At 49.7% G+C, this 16,152-nt stretch overlaps 2 protein-coding genes across 15 annotated transcripts in view; one reads left to right on the plus strand and one right to left on the minus strand.

Moving 5' to 3' along the window:
* Window positions 1-3,997, plus strand: part of KDM1A (lysine demethylase 1A) — a 64,604-nt gene extending 60,607 nt beyond the window's left edge. For 2 of the 3 annotated variants that reach the window (XM_020874556.2, XM_020874557.2), the window contains 4 exons: window positions 25-139; window positions 1,706-1,833; window positions 2,514-2,660; window positions 3,511-3,997. In XM_020874556.2, the coding sequence (XP_020730215.1) occupies window positions 25-139; window positions 1,706-1,833; window positions 2,514-2,660; window positions 3,511-3,696 (576 nt within the window). In that variant the 3' untranslated portion in view covers window positions 3,697-3,997. The remainder of the gene's footprint in view (window positions 1-24; window positions 140-1,705; window positions 1,834-2,513; window positions 2,661-3,510) is intronic. The other variant, XM_070458900.1, reaches the window with a different exon arrangement.
* A 1,434-nt stretch (window positions 3,998-5,431) lies between these two features.
* The window catches only part of LUZP1 (leucine zipper protein 1), a 97,975-nt gene continuing 87,254 nt past the window's right edge, over window positions 5,432-16,152 (minus strand). For 11 of the 12 annotated variants that reach the window (XM_070458898.1, XM_070458896.1, XM_070458897.1 and 8 more), the window contains 2 exons: window positions 11,041-14,219; window positions 5,432-9,374 (listed from right to left, as the gene is read on the minus strand). In XM_070458898.1, the coding sequence (XP_070314999.1) occupies window positions 9,219-9,374; window positions 11,041-14,100 (3,216 nt within the window). In that variant the 5' untranslated portion in view covers window positions 14,101-14,219 and the 3' untranslated portion in view covers window positions 5,432-9,218. The remainder of the gene's footprint in view (window positions 9,375-11,040; window positions 14,220-16,152) is intronic. The other variant, XM_020874555.2, reaches the window with a different exon arrangement.

Genomic DNA, 16,152 nt, shown 5'->3' on the forward strand with positions numbered 1-16,152 from the left:
TCACGTGCTTCTCTCTGCCGACAGGTGGTGCTGTGTTTTGACCGTGTGTTCTGGGACCCAAGTGTCAATCTGTTCGGCCATGTTGGCAGCACGACTGCGAGCAGGGGCGAACTCTTCCTCTTCTGGAACCTCTATAAGGGTAACTGCTTTCTCGTTTTCATCTTTTTCACATCCTTATAGGAATAGAGAATTAGTAACACTATGTTTGCCTTCAAGGAGCGCACAACTTAGTGGGAAATACATGTAGGAAGGAGGCAGGCAGCCTCAGAGTGGGGCAGCGAGTGGAGGAGTGCCAGGGTGCAAGCCCAGGGCGCTGTGGAAGAAAACATGGAGGAGGAGTCCCCTCAGCCGGGGCCAGGCCCAGGAAAGCTTCCGGGAAAGGACAGCTTGAATTCCTCATTCTCAGACTCTTGTATCTGACCTGCCCCTGAATCTTTGATAACTTCCTGTTTTATATTCTTATGTAATTGGGTTGCTCTTAGCTTTATACAGAACTTTTTTTAAAAAAAGAAAAGTATGTTTAGATACTACCTCATTCTAAGAAAAAGGTGCAAGACATTCTGGGCGGCAGTTCAGGAGGCCTGGCCTCGACAGTGCAGACACATCGATTGACCGGTTTGACTGCCACCCTGGTTCTTGCCATCACTGCTTACTGCCTGATACCGAAGCATCCTTCACGTGACCATCCTTCATCCTTCACTTGCTCCCTGGGCACGGTGCTTCCAACGACCGCTGAATGCTCCCTCTTTCCCACTGCCCACCTCCCAGTCCAGGCCACTCTTAGCTGTGCATTCCTGTCCAATCACCAGTAACCACTGACTGCTATCCCTGCTTCTTTTGATGGTTTTCATTTTCATGGCCAGCATGAAGGGTAATTAATCTAACCCTTCTTTTCTATCAGCTTCCTCATTGTCCATCCCTTCCCCAGCCTCCAGACACACTTGTCTGCTCCCCTGGAACCCTGAAATGCACCATCCTGTGTACTACTTCTGTGTTGTGCTGGGGCCTGGACCCGGGGTGCTTTTCTTTCTCCCCTTTTCTTTCTTGCCAACCTAGCACAATCTACCCAGCCTTCAGTCTTGACCTAAATGACCTTTTCCAAAGACTTTCCAGGATACGCCTGTCCCCACTGCCTCAAATGTAAATTATGTCCTGTGTTCTTTTCTCTGTGTTTTCCTAGCTTTTATCATAGTTCGTAATTATGTATCTGGTTTTTTTTTGTTGCTCTTTGGGGTATATAGTCTATAGTTTTTATATCCGCAGCATCTAACACTGTGCCTATCATGTAGCCTGTTGTACACAGGGCCATGAAATGGGTGAGGAAAGGTAATGGTGAGTATGGAAGGGCCTCGGATGACAGCTAAGAGGCTGCAGCCCTGGTCATGGAGATGTCTTGAAGAATTCTGTGCCTAAATAAAGGGACACTTGTTAGCAAGGTCTGAAGTGGTATCTTCAGGACTTCTGTATTCTGCCAGGTTATATGCAGTGAAGTATGTGAGTCACATTTCACTTACTATGGTTTGCCAGCTCCCTTTAGGGGACAGGATTCAAGTTGCTAGTTCAGAAACATATCTAGCATGAGTGGTGCATATCTAGTCTGTTGGCCATCAGATTTCAAACAGCCAAGAATGACGTGGGAGGGATCTGATAAGGAAGTACTTGGAAAAAGTCTGTAGGACTCTAGAATTATGCTTTGTTTCTTCAGCTCCAATATTGTTGGCACTCGTGGCAGGAGAAGCTGCCGGCATCATGGAAAACATAAGTGATGATGTGATTGTTGGCCGATGCCTGGCCATCCTCAAGGGGATTTTTGGCAGCAGTGCGGTGCCCCAGGTGAGTAAGCGGGGCAGGGCGGGGCAGGCAGGGATCTGGGGCCATAAGACTACAACAGGGTTTGACGGATCTCCAGTCGCAGCATAATTCTTGATCAGGGCAGTTTCAGCCAGAATCGAGTGTGTGCTGGGTTTACTGTTTAGAGTTCATGCCCCAAGTATAGTTTTGAGAAAAGCCCCCAGTGTATGGGCCAGGGGATTGAGAAGGCTATTTGCTGCCTTTGTTGACTTGTGTTGTCTGTTGTCTCTACTTGTGAAATCACACCCCTCACCTGCCCCCCAACTTCCCTGACCACCTTTTAGATAAAGTAGCCAAATTCCCTTAAGGAAATTTTAAGAGATTATCTTGATACTTTTTTCTATTGTTCTTTCTTTAAGTCCATTGAAATAGTCTTATGATTCCTTTGAGATAAAGCATATTAATGCTTCATGTGAATTTTAAAATCAAAAGGGAATACAGGTCAAGTCCTAGGTAAATCTCTGGATTCATAGCAGAGAAGGCAGCCTGGAACCTCCTCGCAGCCTGAGAAGGCATCTGTGTGTTTTAGAGCAGCAGCATTTATCACTTGGCCAGCACTCATGTCTCACTGTATCCCAACCCATCAGAGCTTTTCCACCTTTCAGAAATGCATGATTTGTCCTTAGTGTCCAGTAATAACTTCCACTCGTTTTTTTCTTTAGCCCAAGGAAACAGTAGTGTCTCGCTGGCGTGCTGATCCCTGGGCCCGAGGCTCCTATTCCTATGTAGCTGCAGGATCGTCTGGAAATGACTATGACTTAATGGCTCAGCCAATCACTCCTGGCCCCTCAATTCCAGGTGCCCCACAGGTGAGAAAAACTGGCAGACTGTACCTGAGCTTATTTGGAAATAGGACAGTACCCTAGGATTTCAGGGTAAAAATAGTGCTATTGGTTCAGTTGTTCTGTTTTTTTTAGATTTTAATCTTTTAAAAAGATTTTCTTCAGATTTTTAATCTGTTCTCGAACCTTTCAGATAATCAAGAGCAGAAGGAAAGGGAGGAGAAATATTGTGTGTCTGAGTTGTTACTTACTGGCTTTGTCAGTCTAGTCTGTGTTCAGAATGGAAGAGTCCAAAGTATAGACCAGTTACTTTTTCCTTATTCAGATTGTGTGTATTTTAATCTTTAATTGTGCCCCATTTTGTACTGGCTCATAGGATTGTTGCAGCATCCGTTACTTAGGGGCTTCCAGGAAATGCCCCTAAGAAATAACCTGTGGTCTTTAGGAGCAGTCATGGTTTCCCAGAACCCTGTGGTGAGTGAGGTCTGCTCTAAACTGAGGCAAGTGTCCCAGAATAAGAACAAGTACTGTGTTGTCTGTGATTCAGAGTAGTCAGGACACCACGCCCCCAGTACATGCTACATCAGGCAAAGGAAGGTCTAGAACTGGGTGTTCCCCAGAATTAAACTGATAATAAGCCCAGGTGCAGGTAAACATCACCCTAGAACTAAGGCTGCACTGAGCTTCAGTGCCCTGTTTCTACTTCTGTGTGCTTTAGGGAGTTGCCTGCGGGAGACCCTTTTTGGTAGGATGATGGACCAGTAATGGAACGGAGGTAGTAAGCCTTCAAAGGCCAACAGGAGTTTGGCAGTTCAAATACAGTAATAAGGCATATTTGCAGCCTGCTGATTTTCTCTAATTCTTTTCCCTGAAATAGCCTATTCCTCGACTCTTCTTTGCTGGAGAACACACAATCCGTAACTACCCAGCCACGGTCCATGGTGCTCTGCTGAGCGGGCTGCGAGAAGCAGGAAGGATTGCAGACCAGTTCTTGGGGGCCATGTACACCCTGCCTCGCCAGGCCACACCCGGCGTCCCTGCGCAGCAGGCCCCGAACATGTGAGAAAGCAGCCCGTGCGCGTCTTCTGCTGCATAAGCAAAGCTCTTCTAGCAAAAAATACAGATTCCACTGAGACACTTGCCCGCCTCTGGGCTCCAGCTCAGCTGCTCAGGCAAAGCCCCTGATGGCCAGGTGGCCAAGGAGGTGGCCTCCTGTGACTTGGAGCTAGGGAGGCACTTGTTCCATTAGTCTGAGAGTCTGTGTTCTTCATCAGGACTGAGGGAAGCAAGTACTGGGAGAGAACGTCTTAGCCTCTGTCTGTGGTGGTTTTTTATATTTTGAGAATAAACTTCATAGAAAATCAGGACTGATTTTTGTTTCCTCTTGGGGTTAAGAGTTCTATATAAAGCAGGGGTGATACTCCTTTGAAAATGCCAAGTTTATCCATGTTTAAATGAGATAAAGGAGAAAATGGTTTGGTGTGATCAGAAGACAGGACCAAGGGGTTTCACATAGAAGCAGAATGCTTCCTTGTCTGTGGGGCTAGACTTGCCCACCACCGGGACTGTGGGGTGACCATGTGCCAGGGATATGGACCTGCAGGTCATACATATGGGTGTTAGGAAGCTGAATGAATTTTCAAGATAAAACACAAGCTTTGACACAAAGGTTGGTTGGGCCTCTGGCAGACCGTTCTGGCTTTATTCCCCTAGATTCCCTCCCATGGGTACATGCTAACTTTCCACTTCTCTCCAAGGTACTGATAGAAAAGTTTAAGGAGATCAAGGGTTTAGATAATAGCTACGCAGGCTCTGTCGGAATATTCCATTTCCTTGCTCCTTCAGCTTCTAGTGACTATATTCCTTGGCTTGTGGCCCCTTCCTCATCTTAAAAAAACATTACCCCAGTCTCGGCTTCCATCATCACCCTATCTTGTTCTGGTCTCCCTCTTATAAGGATACTTCTGATTTCGTTTAAGGCCCACCCAGATCACCTCTCCTATGTCAAAACGCTTAGTCACATTTGCAAAATCTTCGCCATGTAAGGTTAAAACGTTTTTACAAAAAAGGAACAGCACCTGTTTCTTCCAAAGGGCTCCTAACAGACTATGTTACTGGTTAAGTGTGGGTACATAATCTGCTTCAATAAATTGGATTTTCCTCCTGTTAGTCAATTCTTTCCTAAAAATAGTTTAAATGAAATTTTATCCTTAGTAAGATTTAAGAACGTTATAGTCTGACTAGAAGGTGGAGATGGAGAGGGCATTTTCCCTAGGTGGAATGAAGGACAACCATGGGAAAATTTGCATACCGGGATTAGGACAAGTGGTGTAACCATGACGTCAAGGTGAGAACAGGGAGTAGAAAGTATACTGACTTTGGAATACAACCTATATTTGAACCCTAGCTTTGCCATGAACATCTGTTTTGCCATGAACATCAGGGGCTTAGGTGTCTAACGTCGTGATATGTGTTCTTTAAAGAGTTTGTGTTATTTAATGATACAGGCAGCCTGGGAGATACAGATAATTGTTTTGTGTGTATCTGATGACAGATAAGCCTAAAAGTAAAATGCAGCAATAAAATAACTGCCTTGTGATTCTAACTCCACTTACGTGAGTCTGAGGAGACATCCATGGCCTCAGCTGTGTTTCCAGTCCTTAACGGCAGCTGTAATTGGCTGAGTATCTTCAGTAAAACACAGTGAAATATACTAGCTGCACCAATGCACAGCGACAGTTGTACACGGAGATGACATCGAGGAGGATGGCAGCACTGAGCCACACTCACACAGCGCGTGGAAACTAGGGAGCTTTATTGGTTACACTGTGCTGCGGAGCCAACAGACCGCATTAGAGCCAGAGGATACATGCAGACAGGCAGCTTCAACTCCACACATGCACCCCAGGAGCCCTGAGTCACTGCTCACGGCTTCGCCCTGGTTTCCAGCGACAGGGTCTGGCCTCCTTGGTCCCGTGCTTGGAGCAGGAATGTAAGAGAAGCTGCTGCACCCAGCCTCCAAGGGGCACGGGAGCGGCCAGAGGGCCCGCCTGAGCGAGTAGGTGGAGACCAACACACTGATGTGTCCCCAGCCAGGGGGCCTATTAGGTAATAACAGTTTATTTGAGGGCTACTTCCCTAGCCCTCCCAATCTTTAAAATACAAAAAAAAAAAAAAAAGGAAAAAATAGACTTTATTCTCTTAAAAATACATTCCATTCAGTACATGTTCTGAGCTGTGAAGCAGCAGGAAAATAGGGCCCCTTTCCTATGATCTTGGCTGTGAGAACCCTGTTCCCAACCTGGGGTATTTAAAAGGGAATCCCTAAAAGCAGCTCTTCCAAAGCAGTCTTGTCAGAGTAACAATAAGCCCACACCAACAAAGGCAGCTGGGGACCCGGAGACGGGGTCACCAGTCCTTTCCTGGGGAGTGGGAGCACTTGGCACTACCCCACTGAATGTAAAGAAGTAAAACTGCCCCGAGATGACAAGTCCAAGATCAGGACAGACGCCCCCACCCCCACGAGAGGGTGAGGAGTTATGTGCAAGCTCGCCTGTGGCTGAGGTTGGAGTCCTTGGCCCACTGCAGAGCCCGTCCGCCACCCTGTAACTGTTTCCTCGCCTCACAAGAGCACGACAGCTACGGTTTCCTTGCCCACCATCCCCATCCTTCCTTTCTCTGACTGTTCCGAGTGTCACGAGTGGTGAGTCAGGCAGCAGCAGGTGGCGGAGACCAGCTCCTTGCGTGTAGCCAGCTCTGCCTCCAGCAGCCCTTCCTCCAGTCGAGCAGCTCTTGGAGTGCCAGATTCCCCGACCCTCCTAGAAGCCCTCCCACAACTACACACCTGCCAGGAAAAGTCCGAGTCAGAGCCAGGCTGTGGAAGAGACTGGTCGTAAAAAGTGGGTGTGTTGGCTGCGACAGTGGGAATATTTGGCTTGATAAGACAATTATTCAACTATTAGGTCTCCCACTTGGAAGTTTCCTCCAGGACCTCTGATGGAGAGGTCCGGGGCTGGACAGTCACGCCTAGATTGCTTTTTGGAAACGGGCCTTCCAACTTTGGAATTTGAGAGCCAGTCTTGCCAGCCATTTGAAGCCCAGAGGAACTGCGCCTCTAGCCTTCACTTGCTATTACAAATAGTATTTTCTGCAATGGTGAGGACGTTTAAAAATAAAATCTATTTTACAGCGGGCTCTAGAAAGTGTGCAGAATAAGGAAACAATATTTATCCTGAAATAACTGTACAATCAAACCCTATTGCACTCAGAGTTTAAGTCAGCAGCCCCAGCAAGAGGGCCCCACAGCTGCCCTCTCCCACAGAGCATTCTGGGCGGGGGCAGACGCCGGTGCCGCTGAGCTGGGGAGAGACCCAGCCTTTGGCACCAGGAGCTGCACACAGCGCCGGAATCCAGGGCTCCAGGCGCCCAGAGAGAAGACTGACTGGCCAACCTCTGCAGGCATGCCGGTCCCACCCGCAGAGCCACAGACCTCAGCTGACGGCCGCTCAGGTCCGGTTTCCTGTGGACTCAAAGGGTTGCTGACCAGTGAAGAATGGCAGGGAGGCTACAAGTGAGGGGTTGCAGCCTTGAGCCAGGAAAAGCAGCAGGAAGAGATTCTGAAAACAGCATCTTGAGCATCTGAGGCAGCGATGAGGAGAAAAGGCAAACCACATTACAACCCTCAGATTGGCAAAACTCCGGGAAATGGGAGTATGAGCAAAACACGCCTGTCCGTGAAAGTCAGGGAGGTGCTCCCCAAGCCCCCTCCAGGTTCGCCAAACCTGACGCCGACAAGGGAGGGGCGAATGCTGGTTCCCACCCTGAGTGGAGGCAGAGAAGATGCGAGAAGCACTGGATGGAAAGCACATGGCCTGCTGTGCGGCTCTGGGCAAGGTTGGTGTTGAGAAGGGCCACAGAGACCATCTAATCCAGCCCTTCCGTTTCACAGACTGGAAAAGCAGGGCCATGATAACTTCTCTGAGCTCATCCTCTCGACATTAAAACACAGGAAACTGGAAAGAATAAGGCCCAGAAAAACAAAGGCAGTGGAAGGACACATGTAAACCCATTTGGTTAATACCTTCCAACAGTGAGAATTACCCCCCTACAGGGTGGAAACAAAAGTTAAATGCCAGCTTTAGGGCCCTCAGAGACCATTTTAAAGAACTAATTTTATAGATAAGGAAACTGAGGCCCCAAGAGGACAATGATTTCCCCAAGGTCACACAGGAGGGAAGTGTAAAGCCATGAAGAAAATTCAGCTTTCTCAACCTCTACTCCAATGCCATCTGTTGTCATGAAGGAACAGTGTTGGCTTCATAAAGGCAGCCTTTGAAAAGGGATCCCTTTGAACTGAGAGAATGCTATAGAAAAAGCAGTGTGAAGAATATATGGTTCTTCCCCACAGGACTGGTATAAGGAAACTAATCAATTTTTATTTATGTGGCTTCCTGAAAGGTTTGCTGCATTCTGAATTGTATAAACCTGGGGCTCTTGATGGGCACGTATTACCTTTCCTCCAATGAAGTCATCACAACGATCGTTGGTTTGCAGAACTCATGGGCCCGCTTCTGGTAGGAATGCATCAACTTGGTAAAGTGCAATACCTCCTCCACAGGGATCAGGAGGATGAACAGAATCCACGCCTTTTTCATGGAGCTATTGCTTTATGGAGTGACTAAAGGGAAATTGCTTCTTCCTGTCCACTTTCCCCCATGCTGGCACTTCCTAGAAGGTAGAGGATGCTGGGTCTGGCCCAGTGGAGTCTGGGAATATTCCAGAGGAGGAGATAACACAGTCAGCCTGAGGTCTCCAGCCACAGGAGAGGAGCAGGCCAGGGCCAGCAGCACGGTTGGTGGCCAGGGAAGGAGACGCGTGAGGCTCGTGCGCTTCCAGGTGCCTTTGGAAGGTGAGCAGAGAGCCGGGGTTGGCGGGGAGGGATGATGCCATTCCTGTAGGTAGGGTACCCGTGTGCTCTGCCCCCGGAAAACAATGGTCAGCCAGGGGGACAAGTCAGAGAAACGTCAACCTAAAGGGTGGTTCCATAAACGCTTAGAGGCAACACAGATCTCTCTCGCTGTAAAAGTCTGAGGAACTCCACTGGGGAAGAAACAGAGACCCCCTAGATGGAGCTGATGGCTGGTGGGTACGCAGGCCCCTTGGGCAAACGAGGAGTGAGCTGGATGCGGTGAGGATACTAAGGAATCAGAACGTTAACCACAAAGAAGGGGTTGCCCAATGACAACCCACCCAGGAGCTGGGAGATTTGGCTGCTGTTGTGTGGCGGGGATCCAAGGGGTTCTCTAGATCTTTCCTCATTTGGGGGCCGGACTGGCCCATCCTACCCGGGGCATGGGGACAAGGAGAGGAAACTCATGCATCAAGGAAGGCTGGGCCCGGGTGACCATGTCCAGCATGTAGTTTCTGATCCCCTCTGGCCAACTGGCGAGCAACAGGCCACAGCCTGGCTCTCCGGCACAGTCTCCCAGCCAAGGCCTGGGGTCTGGCCTGGCTCCTTCACAGGGCGCAAAGGTGGATGAGCTGAGAAGCAGGGGCAGAGGAGATGGCAGGCGTCGCCCGGCCGGCTCAGTTGTCCTCGGCACAGGGCCTGGTGGGCCGCAACCGCTCCTCAGCCCGCGTGCGCCCGGGCTCCAGCGGCCCCTGCTTCACGGACAGTTCAGACCTCTCGAGGGAGTTGTGCAGTCGTCTGTAGACGCTGAGGGTGCAGTCGTCCCCTTCCTCCTGTGCCAACAGGACAAAAATCAGCCGCGCAGGACAACCCAAGTGAGGAACGAGATGCCTGCACGCCCAGCCCCGTGGTCCTTCCCAGCAGGGGGAGATGGGGTACAGGGAGCCCGCGGCAGAGCTGGCAAGGGGAGGCCGGCAGACAAGCTCCCGTGGCCAGTTCTGAGCTGCTCAGGGCTCCCAAGGTAGACTGGAGGCTCACAGCTGAAGGAGAACCCCAAGATGGACCGCGCCAGAAGCAGGGGCACTGAGGTGGGGCCCCCAACAGGGGCCAACAGTCCTGGAGGGCTGCAGATGCAGGCTGCCTGCCTCTCGGGGTCAGAGCCATGTGCTCAGTGGACAGGCAGGGAGGTGTGAGAAGGAAGACGGCTAGCACTTATCCGACTTCCCGCCCACAAACTACCAAAGGCTCACAGGCCTTTCCTACTGGATCCCATACGTGCCCTTCACCCTACACTTTTCAGACAACCAAAGCTTCAGCTTCATCCAACTTTCTCCACTCCTCGCAGAATTCTGCCTTTCGAATGTTCTTGTTGGTCCTCCCACCCAAGCAAACGCAGATCAGAGAATGCAAGTGTGAGCGAGAAGGTCCAGTTGGCAAGGTAAACGAGCACTGGGTTTAGAGATCAGAATTGTGGATTCAGATCTTAGCTCTTCCAGTAATTCTCCTGGGTGGCCTTGGGTGAGGCACCTTGTGTCTCTGACCCTCAGCTTCTGTGTCTAAAACACAGGAATAATATTGCCGCCTCACACACCCCAGGGCTGTTGGAGAGAATGAATGGGACGCTGTAGAGAAGTGTTGTCCGGTATTGAGTACCCTGTAAAGACTCCCAGGGCTTTTTAACTCAATACAGTCACCCCCTGCCTTTTAAAAGAAAGGAACATTATCTTGGGTCAAAGACGTCTTTCTTCATCACAGGACTCACACCTGAAAGACACTTCCGGGGGCGTCCCACCACATGCTGATCTGGCCTTGGACCCTACGGTAAGGGGAGATTCTGGATCTGTCTGTTCAATAACAGGCCACATGGAGCCAACCAGCCCTGCCCTCAGACTGGCGGTATAACGGGCTAGATAAACACGGGGGATAAAGAGTGATGCTCAGGCGTAAAGCCTATCACCATAGGCCCAGGGTAAGCCCTAGCTCTCCTCAGCCCCTGCGTGCCAGCGGCTGGCAAAACACTGCAGTCTAAACTGAGGTAGCCAAAGCGCTCCCTGCCTCGGCCTGCCTCTGCCTACAGAGAGGGCGCGGGGCTCGTTTCACCAGCGCCTCCCGGCAGCCCGCATGCTCCTCTGCAGGGCCAGGAGCCGAGCGCCTCTGGCTGCTCCGGCCAACCGCGAGAACAGGCCGCATCTCTCCTCTTCTGTACCCTTCATGTATGGAGGCAAACGGAAAAGACAAATTGGGAAAAAGGGTTTTGGAAATTCATGCCGCTCTCTGCCAAATACCTTCTGCAAGGTACTTCCCTCTTCTTCCCGGCCCAATCCACCTTATGTTCAGCGGTCCTCTGAACCACTCAGTTCTTGCTCAGTGTTTCCTAACCCCAAAGTCTCCAGCATCCCAAGTCACACAGGCCAGGGCAGAGGAGAACCAAGAAGAAAGCGCAGGAGAAAAGGGGGAAGGTGGGAGGAGAAGGGGGCAAGGGGGAGAAGCGGGACCTACCGTGCCTGCCGAGTGGTTCCAGGCCTCAGATGGGACGGCGTCCCCTGCCCGACTCCGCCGCGTGAACACCTCCGACACAGTGAGGCTGCTCTGGGTCCTTCTGCAGGCGAGCTCGGGGGCGTCCCCGGAGGTTCCGCTCCTTCGAGTGCCCTGCTCAGAAAGGTACGAGCCGGGCTGTTCAAAGTCTGAACAGTCTGTGGACGATCTCTGGGTGTGGAGGTTGGGAGATTCCGCATGTTTACCTACCCGACCTGGGGAGTCTTCTGAAGAGTTCACGTCTCGCCTGCTCTTCCAGGCGTTGCGCACAGTGACGTGTCTGGCATCCGAAGCGCCCGCTTCTGAAGGCGCACTATGGCTTTTCCACCTGATCGTCTCTGCTGTGGGCGCATGGCTGCTCCTCTCCACAGGGTCCGATGCCTTGATTATAATGCTGCTCCGAGAGACCACAGTTTCCGGCCTGTTCTTCGGGGACCCATCTCCCGTTCTCTCCGCTTCGCTGAACTGCAGGGTGATGTCGTGTTTGTGAATGGAGAGCTCAAAGGGGGTGCTGACGTGGTTGCTCACTGAGGCGGGCTCCAGCAGCCCGACCTGGATGTTGCCGGTGGACGTGTGCCTCTCACGCGGGGCCTCGCCCGGAGCAGCTCGCGGGCTGCCACTATCCGAGGGGTAGATAGTTATGCTGCTGGTCACTTTGTTTGGCCCTGGTCTGGAAGCAGATTTCTGTTTTTCCAATGAGGCCTCGGTTCCGGATCCTCCCATGATTTTTTTCACATCCTTATCAATGATGACAGGTTTGATGATGGCTCTAGACCGCAAGGCCTCTCTGGGGCTGAAGGGCCGCTGGCTTTTTGCCCCGGGGCCGTTGGCCTCTGGGAGCTCCATGGCATTGGCGGAGGCTCTGACAGCTTTCCCAGACTCATTTTCTGTTCCCACGTCTTTATCATTCTCAAACAGGGAGGCTCTAACCGCTCCCCGGGATTTGGCCTTTTCTCTCGAGTGGGGATGCTGCGGGGCTTCTGGCTCTGGAGTGATGGTCGTGTTCACCAACTTGGCAGTAACAAGAGACACCACGTCCATGTCGTCGTCCGAGTCCGGCTTCTCTCTGCCACTGGACTTGGTGACTCGACACCTCAGGGCCTCATGCTGACTACTGTCTTCCATCACAACTGCCACAGGTTGTTCAACTCCTTCTTTATTTGGGGTTGAAAAGCCCTGAAGGATGTTCTCTTGGCTCCTGGAGCTATACGGATACTTTGATAGAGGTGGAGTCTTGGAACTGGGGAAACTGGTGTCAGCCTCCAGGCCACTGGCGGCCTTTTTCCCCTTAGAGAGCCCTTCTGAGGAAGGTCGTCGAGATGTGGCCAGGGCCCCAATGGCTTTAGAGCTGCCAGCATCTGCAGCCTGAGTTGTTTGACTTCCACTGCCAGGCACATGCCCCCTCTTGCCAAAGGGGGCCTCAGTGGAGGTGTCAGAAGCCTTGTCACCTCTCCCCAGCACGTCATTGGAAACAGATCCATGGGTGTTATCACTAAACGTTCGCGTTGCCTTCTCTACTTTCCCCTTCAACCCACTCTCAGTACCTGGCTTGGGAGTGCCCTTCCAGACCTTATTGTGCTCCTGAGCGGCTGGCGGGTAGCGGCTGAGCACCGACGGCTGCTCCCTGGACTTCTTCCCTTCGCTCTGCGAGGAGCCAGACGTGAATCGATCTTCGGCTCTCCTTGTCTCCTGAGCCCCACTGTCTGCCCCTGGCCCTGCGTGGGAAGCTTTGGCTGCCCTGCTGCTGGTAACGCTGGGAGAGGAAACATGCCTGTTGTTCAGAGGGCTCTCATTGCTGAGAGCCAACCCCCTGTTCCGGTGCCTTTCCCGCTTATGCTGAGGGGACAGTTCCCGGGCCGTGTGCTTCACTGATGCCTCATTCCCATGGCCTCTCAGCTTAGTCCTCTCATGCCTGCCTCTGCTGGAGAGGAAAGCGTCTTCCCCTGCCACCTCCCCGTTCTCCAATTCTTTCTGTTTCTTGATTTGTAGCTTTATCTCCTCCAGCTGGCTGGCTAAGAGTTTGTTTTTATTTTGTTCACTTAGGTAATGATCCTGAAGATCATTATTTTTGGCCTTCATTTTCTTAAGCTCTTCCTCCAAAGATTCAAAATGCTTGATCTGTGTCTTAAGTTTCTCAATCTCTTGGTTAAGGTCTCTTACTTTGTTGTCTTCCTGATTTCGGTTCTTTTCGTTTTCTGACTTGTTTCTTGTTTCATTCTCTGCCTGCTTCAGATAGTCCAGAGCGCCCTTCCTTCTTGATTCTTTGGACGGCAGTGTGGAAGAGATACCATCTTCAATCCGCAGGTCGTTCCTTTCCAGAAGATTAGAAGCATTCCTGGCGTAATCCCGGTTCATTTTTTTGTTCTGCTCTAATTTCTGAGTAAGCTCTTTTATCAGTTTCTCGTTTTCTTTCTCCTTTTCATTCAAGTATTTTCTCTCGCTTACGAAGCTCAGAGTGAGCGACCTCAGCTTCTCTAACTCGGACACTAAACTCTGCTCGGTCTTATCCAGCCGGTCCTCGGAAGACTCCAGTTCTTTCACTTTGACCCGGAGCATTTCCAGCTCCGAGGAGATCTTCTTCGTCAGGTTCCTCTCCTCGTTCAGGCTCAGACAGAGCTGGGTGCAGTCATTCTTACTCCTGCTGAAGGCCTCCTCTAGCTTCTCCAATTCCGCCATCCGTTTCTGAAGCCGCTCAATCTCAGATTTCAGCTCCCGGGTGAGGTTTTCCTCCTCTTCAAGCTTCTCCTTCATCAGCTGACAGAGGTCCTCTGCTCTCTTGATTTCCTCATCTTTGCCTTCGATCCTCAGCACTCGCTGGCGCAGCACTTCAATCTCGGCTAACATGCTGGAGTTGCTGCCTTCTGCCTGAATCACCTTGTCCTGGAGGTCCAGGAGCTCATCCTCTGCTTTCTGGAGGTTTTTTGTGGCTTCCTCCAGCTCATCAAGGCGGCGGCTTAGACTCTGTAACTTGAACCGCAGGTGGCGGCTGGAAGCAGTGTCTTTGTAGCTTGTAAACTCAGCCATGTCTACTGCCAGCCAATGTGGGCTCCCAGAGGCAACCAATTCCACTCGAGGGGATGAGAAACAGTTACCTTTCTCTTGGCATCCACAACCTTCTTTGGCAGTTGGAGACCATTCTCAGTCTACAGAAGAAAGCAGAAATCATGTTAGGCGGCAAATCTAAAGTCTCCACTTCAGCTCCCAGTTGTAAGAGTTCCCATATATATTTCTTGAGCCTAGAACATGGTAAGTATTCAAATTTACTGAATGACTAAATCTGACTAAACCTGCAGGAAAACACTGGTTCTTTATGGCTGATGCCTAGTTTCACCCTAACGAAGAACGCCACCAATGGCAGCATAGCAAAAAGACACAGAAAAATGCCTCATTCACATGACCAATTGTTCCATATTCAGGAAGCAAACTCCCAACCTAAGGAGGATAAAAATAAAATCTGCACTTACACATCATAAGGATACAGCAAAATACCACAAGATCTTTTTAAAAGCAATAAGTTGGGGGAAGAAAAGGGAAAATATTCTGTGAAGAAAGAAATAATAACTGCACTGGATTCTCAGCAGAAACTTTTAAGTGGGTGTCAGTAGAAGATAATAAGACATGATAATAATATCTTTTAAAAGTTCTAAGAGAAAATAACTGTAACCGAGAAGTAAATAGCCAGAGGAACTATGAAAAAAAGATAAAATTAGAGACACTTTTTGAGACTAAGAGGAAAATAAAACCTTAAGTGTTTATTATTAACAGACCATCACAGAAAGATCGATTTATGGATATACTTCAAAATACAGAAACTGATCACTTAAAGAAGACATGAGAGGCAAGACAGAAAAGAAATTAACCTGAACAAGCAATGATTCATTGTTTAAAATAAAGATCAACTGAGGACTGGGGCGAAGGAACAGGATAAAACCAAAGTGGAACTAAAACACTAAACAATAACAACATGTAAGTCATAAAGAGAGAAATCAGAATTCAAGTGTTCTTAAAATGTTACATTCTTTGGGAAGAGGACAGTGCCATTACAACTAATCTCAGACCCTGTTAAGAACAGATATTAATCACATATCTGGTAAGGTATTAATAGGCAGAATATATAAAGAACTCGTAAACTTAACAACAAAAAAGAACCTGATTTTAAAATGGGCAGAGGATTTGCACAGACATTTCTCCAAAGATGATATCCAAAGATGACTACTATCAAAAAACAAAAAGTATACCGATGTGAAGAACTAGAACCCTTATATACTGCTGCTGGGAAAATGGTGTATGAAAAATCATGTTGGTTCCTCAAAAACTTAGAAGCAGAATTACCATGTGATCTAGCAATGCCACTTCTGGGCATATATTCAAAAAAATAAAAGAATGACCTCAGATATTTGCACACCTGTTTTGGGGGTTTCCCCCCAACCCTCGTGGTGGCACCATGCCACATAGCTTGCAGGATCTTGATTCCTCAACCAGAAATCAAGCCCCAGGCCCCACCAGAAGCACAGAGGTGCAGAGCTCTAACCACTGGGCCACAGGGGAGTTCCCCACACCTGTGATCATAGCAGCGGTTTTCACAAAAGCCAAAAGGTGGAAGCAACCTAAGTGTGCACCAGTGGATGAATGCATACACAAAATGTATATACATGCCAGGAAACAATATTCAGTCTTAAAAGGGAAGAAAATTCTGATACATGCTACAACATGCAACATGGATGCACCTTGAGGACACTGTACTAGGTGAAATAATGCTGTCACAAAAGAGGAAGTACAGTGTGATCTCGCAGACATGAGGTATCTGAATAAGTCTTCCCCGGTGGCTCAGACGGCAGAGGATCCGCCTGCAGTGCCGGAGACCCAGATTCAGCCCCTGGGTCAGCAAGAACCCCTGGAGAAGGGAATGGCAGCCCACTCCAGTATTCTTGCCTGGAGAATTCCGTGGACAGCGTAGCCTGGTGGGCTACAGTTCATGGGGTCGCAAAGAGCCAGACACAACTAAGCAACTAACACTTTCACTTCACTGAAATAGTCAGATTCATAGAAATGAAATAGAATGGTGATTGCCAGAGG

Source organism: Odocoileus virginianus, chromosome 30, assembly GCF_023699985.2.
Source record: "Odocoileus virginianus isolate 20LAN1187 ecotype Illinois chromosome 30, Ovbor_1.2, whole genome shotgun sequence".
Taxonomy (NCBI): domain Eukaryota; kingdom Metazoa; phylum Chordata; class Mammalia; order Artiodactyla; family Cervidae; genus Odocoileus; species Odocoileus virginianus.